Source organism: Pteropus alecto, unplaced genomic scaffold (assembly GCF_000325575.1).
Source record: "Pteropus alecto unplaced genomic scaffold, ASM32557v1 scaffold109, whole genome shotgun sequence".
Lineage (NCBI taxonomy): Eukaryota > Metazoa > Chordata > Mammalia > Chiroptera > Pteropodidae > Pteropus > Pteropus alecto.
In genome coordinates this window covers 9,869,604-9,894,961 of record NW_006494608.1, presented here as the reverse complement: position 1 = coordinate 9,894,961, position 25,358 = coordinate 9,869,604, and the positions used below count along the sequence as shown (strand labels likewise).

At 34.2% G+C, this 25,358-nt stretch overlaps 1 protein-coding gene across 2 annotated transcripts in view; it reads right to left on the bottom strand.

Moving 5' to 3' along the window:
* The window catches only part of RELN (reelin), a 457,821-nt gene that overhangs the window by 201,402 nt on the left and 231,061 nt on the right, over positions 1–25,358 (bottom strand). For both annotated transcript variants that reach the window (XM_006925407.2, XM_025041934.1), the window contains exons 7-8: positions 21,748–21,844; positions 16,561–16,612 (exon numbers count right to left, since the gene is read on the bottom strand). In XM_006925407.2, the coding sequence (XP_006925469.1) occupies positions 16,561–16,612; positions 21,748–21,844 (149 nt within the window). The remainder of the gene's footprint in view (positions 1–16,560; positions 16,613–21,747; positions 21,845–25,358) is intronic.

Here is a 25,358-nt window from a genome sequence, read left to right as displayed (position 1 = left end):
ATATTATAAAATGATTAAAATGCATCATGATTTTTGCAAGTTAATATCAATTAGTAGTGACTGCATTAAATGATATATAGGTCATTAAATTGAATGAGGAATAAAAACACCCTTCTTTTGTGTATGCTTTATTTAAATGATGAGAGTAAATGAGAAACTAAAATATTAAAAAGAAAATTCAAGTACTAAATGAATGAGAACTACTGAAGATATGATTGATATTATTTTATTACAGCCCAACATTAAAGATTTAAGAGAAGGACATTCTATCCCATTGTGACTATTTGGTGATTATTTCTCATTATTATTTTCAGTATTGAAAATAAGAACAACAAAGAAAGTTTTAAAACTCTGATAAGAATGTTTCTACATGTTCGATCAGTTAATATAATAAAACGTAGTGTATCTGTAATTTCAAAGATCCTCTCAGGATTACCCAAACAGCCATGGAGCATATGCCAGAAGTTTACTGTAACTGAACAGCAGGATTTTTAATACTATATTAAAAACAAATGAACCAAAAGAAAAAAAAGAGTGCAATTTATGTTCAACCTACAGCCATCTGCTAAAGGAGCCTGGTTTTCAACAAATGGCATCTGTTGACAGTTTTTACATTTGTAGCACTCAGGAGTTCCAGGCTTTAATCAGACTCATTTATTTTATTTCAGTGGTATTTAGTCCAACACCAGTTAGCTTGCAATCACCAAAGCTGGCAATGTGCTAAAAGGCCAAATAGATTTCCCAGATTTATTCTTATAGCCAAAATATAGGTCAAAATGCATGAAAGAAAAGGCATTCAAAGAAAAGCTACCCAGAGCTCAAACAGAAACCCACCTTATGCCATTTTGATCATTGCTAAATTCTACCTTTCATAAGCAGCTGCTTAAAATAAGTATCAAACTGTGGGGCTGGAAATGGAAACAGCCAGGATTATGTGGGACAAATTTCAACATAAACAGAAATAAGGTCTGACAGACAATCTGTTATTTCAAAAGAAATTTAAAATTAGCCTAAAGAATTTAAATGGTATTTATATGCTTCCTTTATGTTGTATATGCCATAAGCACTTAAAAGTAAATGTATAAGGTGAATCCCTGAAAAAGGAAAAGATAGGACAAATGATAACCAAAGATGTTCCTCACAGAATGCAATTCCTTGCAAATTGTTTACAAATTAAGAGTGAAGGTAAGCTGATAAACATCAAAATGAAAATGTGTCCAGATATGACCTTGATAACAAACATGACTTCTATTTTCTTACGCTACCATCTCAACGTTATGAGATTAAGTTGATTATGCACCTGTAAAAGAAAAAGACACCTGGCAAGTGACTCACTTTTTTCTCAGCCACTTAGCTACACTTGGACAGGGCATGGGCATCTAAAGAACAAATAAATGAACAAACAAAACAGAAACAAACTTATAGATACAGAGAACAAATTGAGGATTGCCAGGTGGGAGGGAGATTGGGAGGCTGGGTAAAAAAGGTGAAGGGATTAAGAAGTACAAATTGGTAGTCATAAAATAGTCATGGGATGTAAAGTACAGAATACGGAATACAGTCCATAATATTGTGTTAGGTGGGTACTAGACTTCATAACTTTTGTTAGAGGAAGTCAGGCCAAGATGATTGCTCTGTCAACTAATTAATCAATGAGTAAACCAATTAATAAATATATTTCTTATATCAGAGGTACATGTAAACTCAAAAGCAGATCATTTTATGAACTATATAGATGTCTAACCAATGTACTATATACTTGAAACTGATTTAAATAAATATTTCTTTTTTAAAAAAGCGTAGTTACTTTCTTGTGATTCAGTCCCACTTCTCTTTGGCTGTCATTCAGGAAAAACAGTCATTCTCACTTAAGAAGTAAAACATTATTTAGTACTGACATCTACATAAGGCTCTTGTGTTGACACAATAGGTCCTCATGACTCTTGTGTTGGCTGTTCCTTCTGCCAAGGTAACTCTTTTACACAATTCAGACCTCTGCTCAACGTTTACATCCTCAGAGGCCTCTCCTGGCTACCTTCGATAAAATGCTACCCCTCACTTGCTGACCCCTGATTCATTTTCTTCATTGCATTTATTACTCCCTGATATAGTCGTTTGTTTGATGGTTGCCCTCTCCCACCAAAATGTTAGCATCTCCAATGCAAAAATTTTGTTTCATTAATCCTGTCTCCCCAGTGCCTTGAGAGCTGCTTCACACAGAAAAGGAGCTCAGTGAAGAGTTGTTGAATGAATGAATGAATGAATGACATCTAGAAAATAGTTAAACTCTAGGGAAGTGAATCTTTTGGAAATATGATGATACCATTACTACTACTACTACTATTACCACAACTATTTATTATCTCATCATCATCATCATCATCATCATCATCTCTTTTGTATTCTTCTTTTCGGCAGGATAAAGAGACGGGGGTGACCTATAGCCTCTGTTCACAACTGTAGCGATAGATGCTCTTCTAGGAAGAGTCTGATGGCAACACATTCAATCTCTCATGCTGAATGTTGTTTGGGTAACAAATTACAGAGTTCAGCTGATGCTGCATTTCTGTTCCTCTATTTAATATCTTTCCGTGGTGATGGAACAAGCTGTAAGTATAAATTAACTTCATTTGGTTGAATAAAAATATGGCAACTACTTTGATATTTCTTGTGGGGGCTACCTTAACTAAAACAGACAAAATCATAACTATATTTGCAGACCAAATGTATTCCTGATTAACTCCTAGTTCATTCTTGTCACCCAGTTCTAGGATTTAAGACCACAGTGGGAAGACACTTAACAGATCATGAAGAGGAATACCCTCACAATGAGTTTCCAGGGGCCCAGACAGGCTCCATCACTTACCCAAGGTTATGAGGCAAGGTCAACTGGCAGAGAAAGAACTAAATGGCCTTACTCCCAACCCAGTGCTCTTTTCCCTTCCCTATTTGTACTCACAACAAAAGTTGTTTGTCAAAAAAAATGAGTCATAAAGGCATGTAAACATGCTGTACAATATTCTGAATGTAAAAAAAAAAAAAATCCATGGCTTAAAATATCTACATTGAAAAAAGTATTATTTTTCCATTAATCACTATTACTTACTGGGAATGAGAACACTAGCTGCAGCAGTATATAGAAATCTCTACATATGACTACAGCGATAGGCAAAAGCAACAGTGTAAAATAAAGGGAATGTGATGGGAGTGATTGGTATTCGGAAGGGAAAGATGAGGCAACTTGGAAGAGGGTATGATAGAAGTATGGAAATGACATTTATCACAATGTAAACACATATGTGTCAATATAACATACACAAATGTAACGCTTAACTCTAACATGCTAGTGTTTACAGTGGACAGTATAGACAGACACGGATTTACCCTGAAGCTGACGAATCTGAAGCTTCAGGGCCCCTCCCTTGTAAAAGCACCTTCCAAGCTCTGGCAGGAGGTCCAGCAATGTGTCCAAAAGACTATGTTTTATGACATTTACAACTGGTTAACACCACTGTCTTGATTCTGACTACTCCCTCACTGTGTTCCCTTCATGTTAAGTAGCGTTGGAGAGGTATTTTTGAGATCCAGCCAAAGTTAAGTTTGAAATAACATTATTTTGGGTTAGTGGGATATGGTAATGTAGTTTTGCAGGTCCCTTCTGTTGAGTAGTGTAGTCATTCTCAGGGTACGAAGAGCTTCCAGGAACACTTACCACCCACTACGCTGATGCACCTCTGACTCAAGGACAAGGGTGAAAAACTTTAATGAGTGACGTCAATTCAAAGAGTAGTTAAGACTAGTCACTGCACAAGAAAAGTTAAAATGACCTGAAATCTTATAGTTCATATATGAAAGAAATATTATAGAGATCATTCAAGTTGATAATGATACTCAATATTTAAGTAACATTATCATTAAGGAGTTCTAAAGGTACAATGTTATTTAAAAAACAAAAACAAAACTCTGACCCACCAAGCTAGAAGCGGAATTATCTTTCTATTTTCTCTATAGGAAATGTTATAAAATTACCTTATGGCAGGTGATTTAAGAAAATGCAGCCAAAATTTGTAAGTAAAAAGTATTACAAGGTATTTCGCTTTAGTTAACAAAGATGTTATGCTATATTTCTGGATTTTGTGATGTTTGTGGTATTGTCAGCTTCTAAAAATCTGTAATTTGTTGTGATTTTTTTTTCACTCTAAATATTTAGAGTGTACCTAATCTTGAATGTGTAATTTTGTGTTTTTTTCCCCCCCTAGAGACCCTGGCTGTTAGCCAAATTGTATAAGCTCCAAATGCGAACTCACAAAACCCAAACCCACCCCTGTTCAGAGCATGTACTGTGTGTGTGTCCCTGCGTTCACAAATGTCTTCAATCACAAGTCCTGAAGCAGAGTCCAAATTACGCAGTTTGTTTTCCACTTTGCTTAGCATGGCACATTCAAGCGGTAAATGTATTTTAATGCAGGACAACATTACAAAGAAAATAAGAAGTTATAATTTCCTTCTCTCTTAGTTAAGGCAGATATGGCTCAATTAAAATGTTCTTAAAAGGAAATGATCACATTACAACTGGATTAACATTGATGAAATGACTTTTAAGTAACTGTTTGCTTATACTAGAGAAATGTCATTCATTTTTGTATATGTTGGGGATGAACCTGAACGAAAACTACATTGACCCTCATGAACCTCAGGGGCTCAACAAAAGTCAGAGAGAACCTGTAACTTCTGGGACTTGATAACTGGAGTGCTTCTGCACAGTGCTGGCTGGGAGAATCTTAAAGAGCTGTTACAGTTTATAATGCCAAGAATACACAAGCACATGAACAAGTAGCAATAATGTGCAAATCAATGAAGCCCATAATAAGCACTTTGAAAATCTGTTCATTGTGCAATAGCCCATTAACATAATACATATGTATGGAGATTACAAATACCTGCTAGGCAGGAAGCTTCTAAAATTCACAAATAAACTTCTTCCTTTTTTCCCCATCCTTCTTTGGTGGTTATCATAAAAACAACTTAAAGAAGAGCCTGATTTGGTATAAAATCAAGGCCATTTAAAAAACAGAAATATTAATAATATCTTCTTTTAAGGATTTAAGACTTATCCCCTTCCTCAGAACAATCGCCATACAGGTCCATAATCCTTTGAGGTAAGATAAATGTCAGAGGTAAGATAATTATTTACTTAATTAATTTAAAAATTTCATAAAGGTAATATGGCACATATACCATATATTATGCAACATTCTCAGCAAAGTCTGGGGCAATACTCTATAACCAAACACATCAATATTTCTGCAGTGAAATGTATTAAGATTCACATAAGTGGTATAAATAAATATTATGAATTGCCTTAAATCATTTCAAGTCAGCTCTTACTGCCAAATGAATTCAGGTCATGTCGGGCTTTGCCATCACGTAAATGAAAAAAAAATAGGTTTGTGGTTTTTCTGAGTTTTTTTGTAATATGGAAATTATAGATTAGGGATTGTGAGCCTGTATCTTCAGTAGCCCTCTCTATTTCTTTTTACTTTCATAGTAGAAGGATAAATCATATCCATAGTTTTAGTCTCCCAAGGCCTGGGTAGTTTTATTTTTATTTGGTTATGCCCTTCTCCACAGAGCCCAGGACTTTTCAAAGTAAATCAGAGCAGAAACAATAGAAGGAGCTACTGTCCTCTTGGGGGTTTGGCAGTCGTTGCCTGGAGCAGCCTCTTTTCTCAAAGCTCTGCCTGAAGAACAAGCTGTCTTTTAAAATGTTCCACAGGGCCACAGAAGGAGGAGAGAACTGATCTAGCAGAATTTATAGATGAGGGAAAGTACTGCCTGAAATCATGCCTCTAGATGTGGAGCAGGGCCCACAAATACTGACGGCTGGAGGAGTGTCAGGGCAGACCCCTGCTGAGGATTCTGGCAGCACATGTGCTGCCACTGCCATCACTCAAATCTCAGACCTCAGAGACAAGCAGGGCTCCAGAAGCTGCATGTAAACAACAGCATTTGATATAGAATGATCATAAAATTATGAAATGGATGTAATCTGGGTACTTAGAACTCCTTTCTATAACTGTTGTAAATCTTAGCAAGATCAACACATCCTTGCACCTTTACAAGGTAGGTAAATGGAGAACAGGACCATTAACTCGAGGTTGTAGTGAATGGAAAGAGAGAAAGATCAATGGGAAACTTCTAGAGAAGCTTTTAAAAAGCTAGACCCTATCACTCCCAGGGAATGTTACAGGGTATTCAAGAAAGAGACTTGCCTCATTCTGTATTGTGAAGGTGATGAGCAACTTGAAGATATTGGAATAATAAGCAGTTATGGCAATTATTCATCCTTTTCTTACTAAGAGTGATTTTTGAGGATAGTACTTACTATTCACTAGGGAGAAAATAATCTTATTGTACCCAAAGGCATCAAGAAACAGTAAAAGCATATTTGTTATTTTGCAATTCTACTTCAACACTTGATCTTAGCCAAAAGGCCAAGAAGTGATGCAATTCTTCTTCAAAATTTGGTGGAAGTCATGGACTGTTATAATACAGATGATCAATATTTTAATAGTTTTACAAAATTCTGTTCAAATATTTCATTGAAGGCAGCTGTGCATGTTTATTTTTCAGTAACAATAATACGTAGAATAATGATTATAGTACACTTAGATTTTTTATTTCCTTTGTTATTGAGTTTGCCAGAAAAATACTAAGGGTATTAGCTCAAGGCTTTAAAATAATCTACTATAAGGAGAGCAACATTTTGATAATATGGCAAGTACAGAAGTACTACCTGATGAACAGTACCTAAATTTAAGCTTACAATACTGTAATTTCTAGGATAACTGGTTTAATATGTTTCTTAGTTTTCATGTTCATTTTAATTCTTTTCCTAGTACAAACACCTAAAATTTATAAGGTTTTGTGTATCAGTGCCTAATGTTTTGTAATGTGGCATAGCTACACAAATTTGTTCCATTAGTTTGTAAATTTTTTAAAAAATGTAATCAAGTGTGTACTCTAGTAGTGAGCTAGCTTCTTGCCTGATACTCTTGGTAGCAAATTGTTTTTGTTACTTATTACCTTCCTGTATATTAGTTATCCATGAAGTAATTTGAAATGTAGAGTTCAAGGAAAAGGGGAAAAAAATCTACCTGGGAAGATGAGAGTTTGGTTCCACATAGGCTACTTTACCAGTTCTCAAAGCACGGGTGAAATAAATGCATGAGGAATGGCTAAACAGGGAATGCCGTTCTCAGCTGAGCCAACAGTCTCCCCCAGCTCCTCTTAGGCATTCTCTTAGCTGTTGTACCATCTCTGGCCGCGCCCATACATCCTGCTACTCAGGGCTGTTTCAGGCTCTTACAAAAAGACAGGCTCAATTCACCTGGCTTGGGCATGTACAAAGACAGCAGCAGCTCATGACTTGAAGTTCAGGAGCTGTAGCCAAAAGGGCAGTAGTCTGATACATGAGTAAGAAGCAGGGAAGGAATAAATGGTTACTGTATCGGATAATGCTTTGTGGCAGCTCTGGCAGGAAGCATCCTGGGGCTTCTCAGTCCCAAATGACAGGGATGGGAATTGTGACTGAAAGGAGCCCACAGATATGACTTTAATTAAGAACAGTTCCATTCCGCACGAGAGGAAATCCGCAAATTACTCTTGGATCTGTCAAGAGCAAATGAATTCAATTTTGGTAAAGTATGAAGACTGAAGTTTAGATACACATTATTTTATTAATGAAAATTGTCAGTTTAGAGAAATCAACATGTCCAATATCTTTAGTTCTCCCAAAAGATCAATTAATCAATTATTAGAATATGGGAATCTAGAGTTTATGTCAATACCTCTGTTTTGCCCACCAAAAAATACTCTTGGGGAAAATTTAGCATACTTTTAACTGAAGAAACATATTTCAAGCACAGTGTTGTAAGAATAACCACTATATGCAAGTGAAATTTCCATTTTAAGCATTTACTAAAAACTGATATTAAGGTTAAGAGAGGTCAAATAAAGGGGAACAGTAAAAGTCCTCAAAGGTATTCTGTACTTACACTAAAAACGTGCTTCCTTTAAACTTGAAAGACCTCTTTCATAAAACGTAGAGAAGAGCTGGGTTTTAAAAGCAACACTTCTTTACCTCTGACATATATTTGTTTATTTTTAACATGAGGCTACTGGTAAAAATATCTGTTTTGACTTAATTAGTAAACAGGTTATTGGATCTGCAAACCTTTCTTTCTGAATAAATGTGACAGTATGTGATTTATTGTACTTAATATTTTGCCCCTTTAGTCACTTCCTTGACCAAAATTCCCAAACCTCATTAGGTGACTTCTTCCAGTTTATGCCAGATGGACAATGACCACAGGATATAAAATGAACAGCTGTCCTCCTCCCCTTTTGTACCTTTCTCCCTTTCAGTCCTATCCCCATCCCCTCACGTCTAAAATATTCGTATTCCTTCCTTTTCACTGTCACTCCTATTATAAGGGAGAAAGGAACCAATTCTCTTCCAATTTATGGAATGCATGTCACTTTCAACCACTTTCAGGCACCCAACCCTGTGCAAGTCTCCTCCCAAGCCCACAGCACAGAACTTTCATCAGTGCCTAGTCGGGAGAAACACAAGGAAGAAAAATGCAAAATGGGCAGGCTTTGCCACGGTCTCTGCCAAGCAGCCCTCCTTTACCCAGGGCTAGGGCCATGTAACCTAACCTCAGTGTTCATGCTTGGCCCATTTTCTAGGACCAATTCTCACCTTAGGCAGCAGGTGTTAAGTACCGCCCCTCCCTACCCCCCAACAATCTGGAGACTTAGCAGGACTATTCTTGTTGCTGTTCTGGCTCTGACCTTGGTCTTGGGGCCTGGAATGGTCCCTGCCTTATCTCCCTGCAGGGTGCCATACCTCTAACCTTCTCTGTGATGCTGACCCTCTGGGATGGTGCCATGCCTGCTCTTGTCAGTCTCCCAAATGGTGAAGTCCTGTCTCTGGACCTTCTTCTTTCCTGGATTTTTCAGCAGGCTGTGCTCTCATTCTCCCTTTTTATCTGCATCCTCTAATTAGCCTATCTTGTCTTTTTTCACATGCGAACTTTTCCCTCCACCTATCTGATAATAAACTTCTTGAAGGTCAGTATCTTAGTGCCTTAGGTTTTGCTTTTCCACAGGGTGGATGTAGGTGTGTATTATAAATATCTGTATATCTATATCTATATATAGTTACATAGTTATATGTCATGCTCTAAAGATCTCTCTGATAAAAGACTTGATCAAGAGTCCTTGATTGATAAAGTGAAAACTGCCAGCTCAGATCAAGTTCTAATATTGCCCATGTAGTTCATTCAGCATAATCCTTGCCTCAGCAGTCAACAATGGGTATATTACTGAGCACCAATGTGGAACATCACTAAATCCCTTTCCTAATCTATGAATTTAATTAAATTCAGTTCATATTTATTTAGTTCTAGTTATGAGCAAAGTTCTGCCCTATAAACAAAGAGGGATACTTGTATACTCTTTAGCCCCCAAGGAAAGATCTAAGCTATAAAGGATGAAAGTGATGTGCAGAAATGGACAGTGTATAAATCAAAGCAGAGTGAGGTATGTACCATAAAGTAAATATATATATGCCTTATTGTTAAAATGTACAGCTAAAACTTATTGGATTTCGTTAACCAATGTCATCATAAAAATACTGATAAAAATAATAAAAAATTAAAGCAATAAATACATACATACATACGGAGAAAGTGGCAATTCAGAGATATCAGACTAGGACAATGGGATGAGTTTTCATTGTTGAGAGATCATTTAGTGTATATCAATGATCAACTTCTCATCTTGCGGTTTGCTGTTATGTCCCTTCTATTAGAACAGCCTTCAATAAATATTAGTGGAACATATTTACAAATGAATTACTGAAATTTAGTGTTTAAGCCCCATCAAAGTGTGAGATAATGAATTAAATATTTCAAAAGGGAAAGGGCATAGCATCTACTTTCAAACTGTCTTTGAATTCATGTAAAGATAACTACTTATCAGAACCTTATGCTTACAATATTTCAGAATATTCTCTTTTATTACCTAAAATAAGACTTGGTTTGAGGTGAAGTGGATTTGAAATACACACATATATGTACGTATTCATTTACACTGGTCTTTTAAAATATACATTCCCTGAAAAGGAATAGGTCGACTTCAGGATGAAGAAACAGGATAACCTGAATTATAATCACTTTCAAACGTTTACTCACTAAATTTAGATAACACAAAAATGTTCCATATATAAATATTTCAATTTTGTGTTAATATAGATTTTTGAGGATCCAAAAATCAAATTATAAGGAAATCTTATTTTAACATCTTTTATGTCCAATAATCTTATACTCAAATAAAACATATATTTAACCTTACAAAATATATGTATTATACTAATTTTACCATTAAAATTGTCTAAAATTGTTTTTATTTATATTTATTTTGAGCTCAAGTCACCAGAGATTTTGTTAGTCACATACTTGGAGATTTCCATGTTTCCAGAAATGGTTTTCACTATTTCATAATAAATTCCACAAGATCCTCTTTACTTATCAAGGAGAATGACTCTTGAATAAAAATGAGATTTAGAAATATATTTCAGTAAGTTCATAGAGGAAGTGAACAATAATTCATAGAGGAAGTGAACAATAATTCATACGAAGATAGAAGAAGTGAACAATAATTCATACGAAGATATGGCTCAAATTCTGAATTAGCTGTTCTAAAAGAGTTGAGGGACAGTTTCTCTACTGAATCAAGTTCTAAGTAATTAAGAAGTTTATAAATTAGGCTTGAAGGAAAAACCTGCTTTCTTTTTGAAGGCAATAAAATACAGCTTACAAGTTGCATTTTCATCATTATATCTATTTGAGGAAAAATAATGCCAGATATCTTTTTTCACAAAGCAGTCTTTCCATTCAGCAATAAGAGTACCTCTAACTTTTGTAATTTTCTAATTTTTATTTTTCAAAATACACTCATACAAAATGAATAGCTCTCATTTATCTCAGAGCATATACAGTACATAAGAGAACTCAGGCTTAAGATTGTTTTCATACCTTAATCTGTAAAGATAAAACATTAATAATTTAATGAGCTCTGTTTTAAGATGATTAAAAACGAACAAAGCAGTAAAAAAGAAACACACACAAAACCCCAAATCTTTATGATACTCATAAGTAAAACCAAAGAAAAAAGGTACTAATTCTATAAATAATGGACAAATAATAGATTCTAGCCAGTTCAATAATAACAAACTAATAAACATATGGATATATATTTTTGTTACTGGCTTCACTGAAAGCATAGTTTATTGGTGATACTCCATTTCCTTCTAGGTCATCTTTTCCACTGATTGAGTCCTCAGATCACCTCCCCCAAATCCTCTCTTGGCATGAAATGCCTGCATCATACCAGTTTAACACTTGGTTACATGCTATTACAAATATCTCTGCAATAGTTACTCATCACTCAAGCCAAATTGCTCTTCATGGCATATGTTTTTAAATGCTTTATCTTTAATCTTCATTTTGCTGATGAATTCTATTAATCTGAAGAAAGAGCTGGGCTATAGTGAACAAGCATATATTACTTTATAGCTCAAGAGAGAAAGAGGCCATTTTGCTGACCTCTATTGCCTCTTAAATAAGTTTTTTAAAAAAACAACCCAGCCAATGTAGATTAACTCTTCAGACAAACTCAATTTTATCTGACATTGCTCATAGCTACTGTGGGCAGTCCTGCTCTAGGAGGGCAATCACATGCCCATCCTCTAAGTCTGCATCTTCACCTGGAAAACCTTTGTTCTTTCCAGTGACTCACCTTGTTGGCTGGGATTCTTCAGGGATTCTTCTCTTTCTTAAAGGCCTCCCTGAATTGCTGTACCCGCAAGACCTAGTTAGGCTCTGCCACCACAGAGACCTGTACACATGCCCATCTCTGCTTAGAACAATCTAGCCATTCTCTAGAGGTTTCATGCTACATATGCATCCAGAGCCTCCCACCATACCACTAAGCACTGTAAAAATGTTTTGTTTTCTCACTTTTTTGTGTTTTCATAGTTAAGGTTAGCTCAAGACAATGCTGGACACACAGCAAATACTCAGTGAATTCTTGTTAAGTGAATGACAAATACAAAGCACTATCAGCACTTCCCCTGGACACAGGACCCTGACTGGAAAACAGAGTTTGGAGGCATCTGTAAGATAATGATTTGCAAGGGCATCATCTCAATTTTTCTTCCTATCCCAGAGGAAATCTAAAGGAAATGGGTAAATGCCCCTAAGGCTGTGATCATAAATTCCACAAGTCTAATCTAATGAATCAAGTGGGGATTGCAGCAGATCAATGCCTCAGTGCAGAAATAGAGATGAGATTTTTCGTTGGAATGGAAAAATAAAAAGTTCTTTTAAGAATATTTTAGGACACTTTTCAAGATGATTCAGATGATTCAGATTTTGATAACGTGATAAATTTCAGTTTGCAGAACTATGCTTTCAAGATGCTTTAACTTTAAAACTGTATTTATACACGTATATATGTATGTGTGTGTATATATATATGCGTATTTATATACGTATATATACATGTGTATATACACACATACGTATATATACGTATATAAATATATGTATACATGTATATATATATACACACACATACATATTAGAAGAATTGGAAGAGCATTGCTGCATTGAGATGACAGTTTATTTGAAATACTTCTTAGTAATTCAAGAAATTTCTCTATACATATCTCTGAGGTAGCTGAGTGCCTGTCATATAATTAAAAATATTTACAAGAACAATATAAAAATATCAAGGAAATAGTTTATTCAACTGTGGTTATATGTGCATAATTATAAACATATTCACTATTGAAGCTAAATAATGATAGAATCCCCTGGAAAATTCCTATATTACATCTGAATTATCGTACCATACAATAAACATTGAACATCCTAAAGGACTTCCTAAGAAATGAGACTAAATCTGACTGACCATATTTAACCACATTATTAGTTTAGATTTGGAGAATTTCACAATACACAAAGAAATATAAAATGTTGAACTGTCCATGTACACTGCTTTTAATAACACTCTCAACTGAATATAAATGCAATGGCTACTTGACTGTGGTTGCTATTTTGGTATTTGGTTACTATAGGGCTTGTAAAGGTAAAGGTGAATACACATGGTATGACATCTCTAAAATTTGTGTATGTGCCCCAGTCTAGCCTTCACACCATCCATATAAACACAATAATATTACTCTAATATTCTAATGTTATTTATAATGAGATACACAAAACCATTGCTGGAAAGTTCTGTCCACTACACTGTATTTACCATATAATACCATATACTACATACTAATGGTTTGCTTCTACATTGTTTCTTAGCCACCCTAATCTGTTTAGCTGCCAAGAATTTTTATTCACAAAATGCAATAAGCATCAAAATGGCCATCATCGATAAATAAATTTTTTAAAAAGTGTTGGCGAGGATGCAAAGAAAAGGGAACCCTTGTGCATTGTTGGTGGGATTATAAACTGATGCAGCCACTATGGTAAACAGTTTGGAGGCTTCTCAGAAAATTAAAAATAGAACTACCTTACGATCCAACAATCCCACTTCTTGGTATTTATCTGAAGAAAACCAAAACATGAATTGAAAAAGTTATGTGCACCTCAGGTTCACTGCAGCTATTTACAAGAACTAAGATACGGAAGCAATCTAAGTGCCCATCGATAGATGACTGGATAAAAAAGATGTGGTACATATATACAGTGGAATATTATTCAGCCATAAAAAGTGAAATCTTACTATTTACAACAACATGGATGGACCTAGAGGGTATTATTCTAAGTGAAATAAGTCAGAGAAAGACAAATACCATATCATTTCACTTTTATGTAAAATGTAAAGAACAAAATAAATGAACAAAGAAAATGAAAACAGATTCATAGATACAGATTGCCAGATGGGAGGGAGGGTTAGGGGACTGGGTGAAAAAGATGAAGGGATTAAGAAGTAAAAATTGTTAGTTGCAAAACAGTCATGGGGATGTGAAGTATAGCATAGGGAATACGGTCAGTAGTTATTGTAATAACTATGTATAGTGCCGGGTGGGTACTAGACTAATTTATATAATTGTAAATTATATAAATGCCTAACCACTATGCTACATACCTAAAACTAACATAAAATAATACTGATTGTCAACTCTAACTGAAAAATAAAAATTAAAAAATAATTTAAAATAAAATGAGAAGAGAATAATGAAATATGCTAATCATCACAGAAGAAAACACGACAAAGGCATTAAAACATGCTTTTGAACGATATTAAATTTATAGCAAACTAAGAAAAAATGAAGTAAACGAATTTCCCAATGAAGACCCTAAGCAACGAATTATAATTTCTTTTACTAAATATTTTCTGCTGCATTCCTAAATAATGACATTTTAAAATTTCACTTTTGATTCTAAAACTGCTACTCAAAAAAGATTTTTAAGTGTATTTGTAGTTAGAAACTCGACCCATCCCTCTTTCTCCCCCTCCTTCCCCTACCCCTCTTTCTCTCCTTCCTGTTTCTGTTTCTCTTCCAGACTTCTAACCTAAAATCAAATCAATGCTTTAAATAGCATGAGAAACTCTCTGGCCTGGTAGGCTGCAGCCCTCCATGCAGAAATTGGGGGCTCTTGCTAAGTCACATGTTTGGGTCTAGTCCCAAGACCTTGGGCATGGTGCGTGTTCTGAGTTTGGGTCCCAGTTACTGAACCCTCCATTCTCTGAATAACTCTCTTTCTTGGCTCTTTTTCATCATCTCTATTGTTCATGCTATTGAAAAATGATGAAATAAAGAATCAATGCCAGCTCTACAGTGGATTCTTTTCTATTTACAGAAATAGACATTTGTTTTTCCTTTAAGGAAGGATAATTTAATTGGTGCTGAATCTCTCCTACTTTGAATAAAATTATAATACTAGTAGAATTGTGAGGCCTATATTTTAAAGTGGATTCTCTTGTGTTCTTCAATTGCTAAAAGATAATACCTGAAATTAATATTCATTGCTGTAATAAAAAGGGAGAATAAATACTTAGAATACAGATAAATAGGAAACATTACTCAACTTATTTTTTATATTAACAGTGCAATAAATTTAAACACATTTGTTCTAGTTAAGAACCTCTAAGTAATTTGCCTATCATGCTACAGTTTTAAAATTTGTTTTTGTAGCAGCACAATTTTTAAAAAGTGAATTTTATTTTTTGTGATCATCAAGTATTACATGCTCATTATAGAAACTTAGGAAATACTTGTTAACGACAGACCAAAGCAACGCTCTCATAAACAAAGTCATTACTTTGTTTTTGCTAACGCTTTTCTCATGACCACATATGGACTTCTGAATAATCTGTAAATTGTAGGTAATGCTATCAATGTAAGAAGAAAATAACTCAAATTGTAATCAGGCAAGTTTCACACAACATATACAGAAGTTAAAACGAGGTACACTGACAAAAAAGTGACAACACATGACTTGAAGAAAATTGCTCTTAGACACAATCAACCACAGGGGCCCTGGCTGTGAGAACACTGATCTGTAATTAGGACTAGAAGACCTTTGGGGAAACAGTCCTTTCACTAACGGTAGATCTCCAAAGACGAGGCTGAAGACAGTGGAAAGTGGAGGATGCTGTCTCAAGGGCACCACTACCAGCAATCCTCATGTCACGGGGAGAGGCCAGGAAGAGGTTTCCATGTTATGCGACCAAGACCAATAAAGCTATAGCCCCCATGTGGAACGCAGTATCTTTCTTTACCTAGAATATTTCCTCTGGAAACTTATGCATGTTTTTTATTAATATATACCTTTGAAAATTAGAGTGGAAAGTAATATAATAGCAAAACTATAAACACTTGATCAAAAGGTACATTATTTTATTAAATGCTTTAGGTAGGAATTTTTAACTTTAACACAAAAGCACTTAAAAGAAGTATTGCCCAATACAGTCACTTTTTAATTGTCCATATCTGATTAAACATAATTATTTATGTCAAACACGAAGTCCTAATTGTTTTCTCTCAACCACCAATAATTATCTCTTTCATTACCAATCAGCAAGAGTGTGGGAAATTTAACAACATTCAATCATAATCTGAATAAAACATAACCAATGAGGTAATTCTGAGGTAACAGAATAATCCAATACATTCAAAATCCATATGTAAATCACTTTAAGAGGTTTTACAAGAACAATATCATTTATTATCTGTATCATTTATTATCTGTATCAACAGCAAATACCACTGCTGCAAGAGAGAAGTAAGAATAGAATGTAGCATTTAAATATTTTTTATTTCACTTTAAAAATGTTTTAAATTATTAAGGGCAACATTGAGACTTAGTCTTCTCTAAATTTGAAAGCATTTGGCACTATAATTCTGATTGTACACTATGATTAAAACAAACATTTCCAGGTTAAATTGCTATAATTGCTAAAAACACTTACCAATAGAAAATTGGAGGACAGAGGCTGTTGTTGTATTAAGGCCGGTGGTAATCTAGAAAAAAGAATATACCAAAATAAGACGAGATAAAAAGAGAAAAGGAGAAAGAGGTGAAAGATGTCAGGAGGAGGGGGAGTGAAAAGCAGAAAGAAAGGAGCCATAAACAGAGGCTGTATTTATCCTGTAGTTAGCTTATTTTTATTAATCTGTCTGGACAGAGATATAGTTTGTCTCTCTTTTGGGAACAAAGCTGCAAGACTTTGACTGAGGCACTGATACTGCATTTCTCAGGGTTTTGTTGAAACTGCTTTTTGGGTAATCTACACCTTCCCACCATCCTACATCCTACATTCTAGATCTGGAGCCCAAATCAAATGTCATAAAAAAAAACTACCAAACAAAAATTGGTAGGCAAATTTGGAGCAAATGAGGAGAGTAAGAATATTTTGAAAAGTAAATAAAATTACAACAGCTAAAGGGTGCAGTATTTCTTTGGGAGATGATGAGATGTTCTAAAATTGACTGTGGTAATTAATGGCTGCATAATTTTGTCAATAAACTAAAAACCTGAATTGTATATTTTAAAATTGTAGAATATGTGAATTACTTCTCAATAAAACTGTTACTCCCCCGCCACCACCAAAAACAGTAATCAAATTATGGACCGAGTAGTATTCTTTCAACACATTTTTATTACTTTCTCTTAGTTTCATGAAGAAGCATGCTTAAACAATCTCTTTCTGAAAGAAGAATGATACCTTATCTAATTTTAAATAAATTTAAATTTAAAAAATATTTACTTATTTATTCTTTGGAACAGTGACTTTGACCTATACCAGCTTAAATAAAATGAGAATTAAGGTTCTCATTTTCAGCGACTCTCTTGTTGGGTTCCTGACCCTGTACACTAAAGTATGGGATGCGTCCCGTGACTGTACCCTATAAAATAGAAAGTGTATAACTGTAAAACATATATAACTGTTTTTCACTGTGGCAGAATCAGGAAGCTGTTTTACTTTCATTTCTTAAATGCCATGATAACATTCTTAGCTTTATCTTTGCACTTCGTTAGCACACATGCGATGAAGTCCACAACTGCAGAAGGGTCAAGAGATACCCAGCGCATGAATCACCATGGGAACTAGTGGACAAATGAGCAAGCAAGACTCTTGTTCTGCCAGATGCAACTGAGATATGAATATCAAAAGATAGAATGTGTGCTTCCTGCTTCTACAACACGTCTTAAAAAGATGACTAAGCATTTGCTTTAAATATGAGGATTTAAAATTCATAAAGCAGGAAAAGTAATAGAGGAGAGGGCAAGAGAGGCATTTTACAAATTGTCCAGATATCGGTATAGGTATTGGCTCCTAATTGAATTTTTTTTCTTTCCTTTGCTAGGTAATTTTATTTTTGTTTATTTTTTATTTTTATATTTTAAAAAATTTTGGATTAAGTTTCCTAATTGATTTTAACCATAGCAAAAATCACTGGTGCCAGGGTGTCAGAGGACAGTCTCTATTTAATTTAAATCCTTCATTATCACAGACTATCTGCTAAAAGAAAACTGGCCCAGAACTCTGTTTCCTGCCCCTTCCCCTTACCAGAGTCATTAGAGTAAAATGCACCAACAGAACTATCTTCAACTACGGTAATAGCTCCTTTTCAAGATTCCTTTAAAAGAATCTTTTTTCCACAGCTTTTGGAGTATGTTCAACTATTTGTCCTTATGGGTTTACACTTGGATAATTTGATGTTAAAGTCCAAAGAGGCACATGGAAATTTAAAATTTTTTCACATAATGAAAAATTCCTCCCTCTGATTTTATGGAACTGGTCGATTCTTGGGTGAATTATGAAATACTCCTGAATATAAGTTCTTTGAAACAATGGTATTTTATATGTTAAAAGCATCATGGTTACTGCTATTGCTAGTACACTAAATATACTAGAGAGTCTTAGACATTTGTCCTGGTGGTGTAATAAATGATGCTTGTGTCACCTGTGTGATTGAGTTCCACAGCTGTGACCTCTGCTAGCAAACAGCAGGTTACTTGAAATACTGCCAAATTTCAAATTACATGTGCTAACTGAGGGTGACCCTAGACTTTGATTAGTCATTGATTCTACATTTTTTTTTTCTTCACCAGGAAAGCTAAGGACTGGTAAAATGGTTGACTTTCATTTCTTTACCTTTACTCATTTAGTTTAATAGTAAAATTGTCAACTATAAGAAAAAACAGAAAAGATGAAGAAAAAGAAATAACAAGAAGCACTGCCTGTAAAATTTATTCACCTATACTTTCCTTTGGGTATTATAAATTATTTATTATTGTTGAGTTCAAATATATAATTTTAGTCTGCAATGTTATTAAGTCTTTATATCTGACATTCTGAGAACTAAAGGGTCTCTTAAAGGGCTTTTGTCAAATAATATAGCAACTATGAATGTCTGACAGAGAACTTTTTTTCCTATAAAATGTCAGTGCTCTTAAATTATCAAATAAACTACAAACTATAGAAAATCAGAATGATCACTAAATGAGTCTGAACAATTCACTGCAGGTTGAGTCTGTTCATTCTATACCTCTTTCCTACAAATTTTTATTGGGTTTGATCCTGTTTTAGCCCAACCAGCCTTATAATTAAAATGTATTTCCAAATATGTGAGAATAATTCAATAAATAATTTCTTTTTTAAAAACAGAGGGTAACATAATTTGTTTTAAGCTTTGAGAGAGCACATTTTCTCTTAAAGGAATGGGTAAATGCCCATTGCTGATTAGCTTCAATTCAGACTAGCAAAATGAATAAAGTAATTGCCATTACCTGAAATACAGAGACTTCACTGAGTTCAATGAAACATGTGAGAGCTGCATAGCCCAGTAGCAGTGGAAACATAAATGGGTGATATGCCCATGTGACAGCAGATGCCGTCTCTCACTAAGTTTGGCTTTTATTGAAATTAAATGACCTTTTGACTAAATTCAAAAAATGGAGATCCTCTTTTTTTCCTTTTAAAAGATAAGGCATTAGCCTAGTAAGGTTCTTTGCCCATGGTTCCTTATTTCACAACTTCAGTATGAACTGGATTTATGAAAAATAAGAAGACATATTTTTAAAAGTGTTTTGGGGTTGATAACTTTCATCAGTTCTCATGCACAACAGTTTAGATTGGATTCAGTTTTGAAGTACCATGCAAATATTTAAAGTTTGGTAAACATAATAGCATGTTAAATGACAACTGAATTTCTCACTTGTCATCTGATTATCTGTCTTCTGTAAATACAACTTGGGTAAAATATATTTTGCTCCTGGGACACAAATACAATATAAAAGTTATTGTAAATTAAAAGCTGCTACTATGTGTAAAATGTGACTGTCATCTCTCTTTGTTAATGTAACTTCATTCTACTACCTTTGAGTCTACAGCAGAATTTATCTTAGAGAAATACTTATGATGGGAATATAAATCTGCATATGCTTTTTTCTTTCTCAAAAGGAGATAATTATTTTGAATATTTTTCTTTTTAGTTGAAAGGCTAATCTCACATTAATTATACAACTCAAAACTAGCCCATTGGGGGTATAAACTCTAATGCTAAATAAACTAGGACATAGTGAAACAATAAGGATTGAATATATATGGAATCAAATTAACTAGATACTTGTTTTTATGTTATAGAAATATGATTCTGGCATCGTATTTGTAGATATGTTTATTTCCTATTGATCAGTAGAAACAAATAAGAATTTGCCATGAATGTCCAGAAATATGAAAGCGAGACCATTTTAAAACAGACATTTATCTAAGCTTAATTAACTATGGTAAAAATTTAATTTTGTTTTAAGGTTTATAGATAATTAATTCAGTCATGGTACATTATTTAAAATGTACTAGCAAATCTATTTTTTCAAGAAGAACTTTACTACCAGAGTCACATTTGTCTGCAGGAATATTGTAACACCTTGTGAAACTTGAATTATGAGCACCTATTATTTTAATTTGCATCCAATTAATTCTGTTTGTATTCTAATTTCAACTAAAAACTCTTCAATTTATCAATGTTCTGAAGCTCATACCTTTAATAAATTAAATGTATCCAGTGCCATGAAAGGGGTATTCAAGTAGCATAAAATAAGAACTATGTTATAAAAATTAATTGACTTTCACATTTTGACAACTAAATCTTTAATTGCCTAGCTAGGTTTTTTCCCCTTTTTATTGTGGCAGCCAGTCTTCTGACCACTTTTAAAGTTAATGAATTTGAAACATAAAGTGTGACATGGAGTGAAAAATATAACCTGTTACTACAAGCTCCATGATAAGGAAGACGTAGGAGAGAAAATGAGAAGCACTGAAGCTCAAGGCAAAAAGCAGAAGAGCGAAGCATAAGGGATGTTATAAGAGTATCAGGTTCACAGAAATCGAGCTGGGATAATACAACAATTGCTTTTATATCCATTTTTAAGAATATGAAATAAATGTAGTCTTCACGTCAGAAAAAAGTACCAAGTAACAACAAAAGGCTCATTAGCCACATGCTGATGGCTAGTGATCTCACTGCTTTCAATTTAGAATGCTCAGATTTCATTTTACACCTAATCCAAGAATTTATCTTTGGCAAGCAAATTCTAATCAGTCTAAATTAAAGGAAAGTAAATCGCTCCTGAACAATTTGGCATAAACCAAAAATTTTAAAAACTTGTTTATATTCAGTGTGCTCTTTCAGTTTTTTTCTTTTTTTAAATTTAAATCATTAAAGTTCCTTTGTGGTTAGGAAGCAAGTTTGAAAATAATGTGACAAAACTGCTCATCTAACATTTCTGGCTTGCAAGGAGAAAATAAGAGGTTGAGATGTAAAGCTTTATACGAGAAATTATAAAGTCATATTTAAATATATATAGATATATGTATCACATGTCATACGTCATACATATCATACCTATATTCAAAATCATGATATACCATGTTTAATGAGATCCATTGATGTCTCCAACTTTATTGAGTCCTTTATTTTTACAGTTGAAAATAAACCATAAAATCATTGCTCCCAATTTTTAGATATTTTGTAATATAATTCATAATATAAACAATATTATAAATTTCATCTGAACCAGAAGAGCATAAGAGCAAAGATCAGTAAAGACAACGTATTTGGAATAATGCACATAAATAGCATCTACTTACCAATTCCCTTGGACCATATGGCTCACAGAAGGTGACAGCATTGCCATGCATAATTGCACCACACTGTTCTCCAGTCTCACAGTTGCTACATTCAACCCTGTAGGAACACAGAACACACCCTCAGTCTAAGAGCGAAGTAGCACAAAGTGGCTTATTGCTCAGGTAAGGAAAGATGTAACAGTAAATGTTATTCAGTTCAAATCAACATTTTGAGGAAAGTAATGGTATTTTGTATTGTGACATGTTGAGGAACCATGAAACTAGAAAAACTTAAATTCCAATTCTTTCAGTTACTCGTAGTGTTGGGTAAGTTACTTAATGTTTCAGTTTGTTTTCTTATCCATAAAATGAGGATAATAATACTGACCTAAATCTCACATAGTTATTTTAAGGATTAAATGAGAGAGTATATATAAAACACAGAGTGCAGAACCAATCTCATAGTAGGTACTTGACAATGGCAGATGGTATTATTATAGATAATTATATATAATATATACCATGTCCAATACAAGGATGTTTGCAAATACTAAATATAAGCAAAGTAATATACACTTATATAATGAACGAAAAACTCGTATCTCTGAAATCAAAAGATGTTTTACAAATTTTAAATCTTTTTCTTTGTTATAATTAGAATGTTTAAAATTCCTGTTCTCAAATTTGCATGCATTACAAAATATACCATGTTAAAAATAATGAAATCAGATTATATTTTATCCACATATTAATATAAAATATATACAAATTCTAATTCAAGCAAAGTTTGGATACTGAGTTAATACATTTACCTTACAAGTAATTTAATTAGCTACTTTGTTTATTACTGTAAAATGAAGTGGTTAATCAATCCTTAAGACAGGATCTCAAAAATCAATGTATTCATATTTTTAGTAGAAATTGAGGTTTTAAATATTCTGGATTTGACTCTGCACATTTGCAGTAACAGTTACAATGCTCTGCATTGTGACATTTCAACCTACAATCATTACATACTTAACATGTAGAAAGGCAGATCTATGTTTCCTCTGTCTGAACCTCAAACCACACGAGAGCTGTATTTCATGAAGAAAGGACATTTTCAAAGACTTTCACATTCCAGGTGCCAAACACTGTGGAAAGGGCACTATGCCCTTTGTTTTGGAAATCATTGTATTACGCTCTTTCAGCTGTTTTCTAATTTCAGAGAAAGAGGAAGTAAGAACCCCGAAGCAAGTAGGAAGACAAAAGTATGAAAAAACACCAGGTAACTCATAAAGCCTAGAGGTAGAAGCACAGTAAGTAAAAACTTGGCAAATAAATGTACTTCCTATATATATATTGCTTGAAATAAATGATTATTCTAAACTTTTGAGCTGTGTTCCCACACCAGGCAATAATAACGTCAAGAACCCTTGTTTGTTTGTTTTAGAATAAACAGAGAATAGCTTCTGGTATGTAATTTAAAATGCTAGCATCACAAATGTCAGTAGGAGATTTAAATCTTCTCTTGAGTACTGTGAGGCAAGATTCTAATACATGTCCTTGACATTAGAAGACATAGAGTATTAGCTCCAAAAGGGCACCAAACATGTTCCTCGTGCACCATTTTATTCCTTGCACGTTGAATTCCATAAATATTTGTTGAATGAATGAATGACTATAAGAGAACTCCATACATAGAACTATTATTAAGGCTTGAGGTCTAAGGCATTTAGAATAGTGCCTGGCACAGCAAGCACAATGTAGGTGTCAGTGTGTGAACCATTATTATTATGGATTTCCATCGTTTTCATCCAGAACTGGTATATTAGGTTTTTTCCCCCATAGAGAACTTATTACATGAACTTCTTACTACTGTTTTTCTATTCTTTAAACTATACATTATTTTTTTCCCCAGCAGCGTGATTGTAATAAAAGTACACAGAAGGAACACCAAAAATTATAATGGGATTCTTACTTAGTGATAGATGGGGATTATGTGGCCTCCAAGTCATCATGAAATGGATTGAGAAAAACACTAACTTTAACAGAAAAGACTTAGAAGACTGTTCAACCCTTACAATGGCTATCTGCCATTTTCCTTTAGCAACTCTAAACTAAAAGCGTCATTGCTGATGTGAATTCCAAGGCCTGATGTTGGAATTCCCATAGCAATGATTCTATCTATAAATATTAATTAGCAGTTTTAAAATCAACTGTATATCAGAAAAATAATACCTGTATAAAATATATGTATTTTAGGCCCTCTTTTCCTATAGTTTTGCTTTTTTTTTTTTACAGTTTATTGGGGGTAACATTGGTTAATACAATTATATAATTTTCGGGTGTACATTATAATTTGACATCTATATATTCTATTGTGTGATTACCACCCAAGTCCAGTTTCCTTCAGCTACCATATCTTTGAACCTCTTTACCCTGTCTACCTCTTCCCTCCTCCCCTACCCCCTACCCTCTGGTAACCACTAGTCCATTGTCTATGTCCATGAGTCTCTGTTTGTCCTGTTCATTTCTTGCGTTTAGGTTCATATCCCACATATAAGTGGTATCATATGATTTTCAATTTTTTCAGTCTGGCTTATTTAGCTTAGCATGATTATCTCAAGGTCTATCCAGGTTGTTGCAAATGGCAGTATTTCATCTCTGCTTATGGCTGAGTATGTACATACATTCTATTGTATGTATGTACCACAGCTTCTTTAGCCAATCATCTATCCCAGGACACCGGCTGTTTCCATGTTCTGGCCACTGTGAATAGTGCTGCTCTGAACATCAGTGTGTAAATATCTTTTCGGATATGGGTTTTCAAGTCTCTGGGGTAAATACCCAGTAGAGAGATTGCTGGATCATATAGTAGATCAATTCTTAAGTTTTTTGGGAACCTCCATACTATTTTTCCATAGTGGCTGTACCAATTTGCAGTCCCACCAGCACTGTATAAGGGTTCCTTTTTCTCTGCATCCTCTCCATCATTTGTTATTACTTGTTCTGTTGACTATAGCTATTCTAACAGGTGTGAGATGGTATCTCATTGTGGTTTTGATTTGCCTTTACCGAATAGCTAGCGATGTCGAGCATCTTTTCATATATTTGTTGGCCATTTGCATGTCCTCTAGGGAGGAGTGTCTGTTCAGGTCTTCTGCCTATTTTTTGATTGGATAATTTGTTTTTTTGTTGTTATTGAGTCATATGAGTTGTATATTTTGGATATTAGGCCCTTATCGGGGTTTTTCTTGCAAATACACTTTCCCATTCAGATGGTTCTCTCTTTACCTTGTTGATGACTTCTTTCACTGAGCAGAAGCTTCTCAGTTTGATGTAGTCCCATTCATTTATTTTAGCTTTTACTTCTCTTGCCTTTGAGGTCAAATTCATAAAATCTTCTTTAAGTCTAAGGTCTTTGAGTTTAGTTCCTATGTTTTCTTCTATGCCTTTTATTGTTTCAGATCTTATATTCACGTCCTTAATCCATTTTGAGTTAATTTTGGCATGTGGTGATAGCCAACAGTGTAGTTTCATTCTTTTGCAGGTGGCTGTCCAGTTTTCCCAGCACCATTTATTAAAGAGGCTTTCCTTTCTCCATTGTATGGTTTTGGCTCCTTTGTCAAAAATTATTTGCCCATATATGT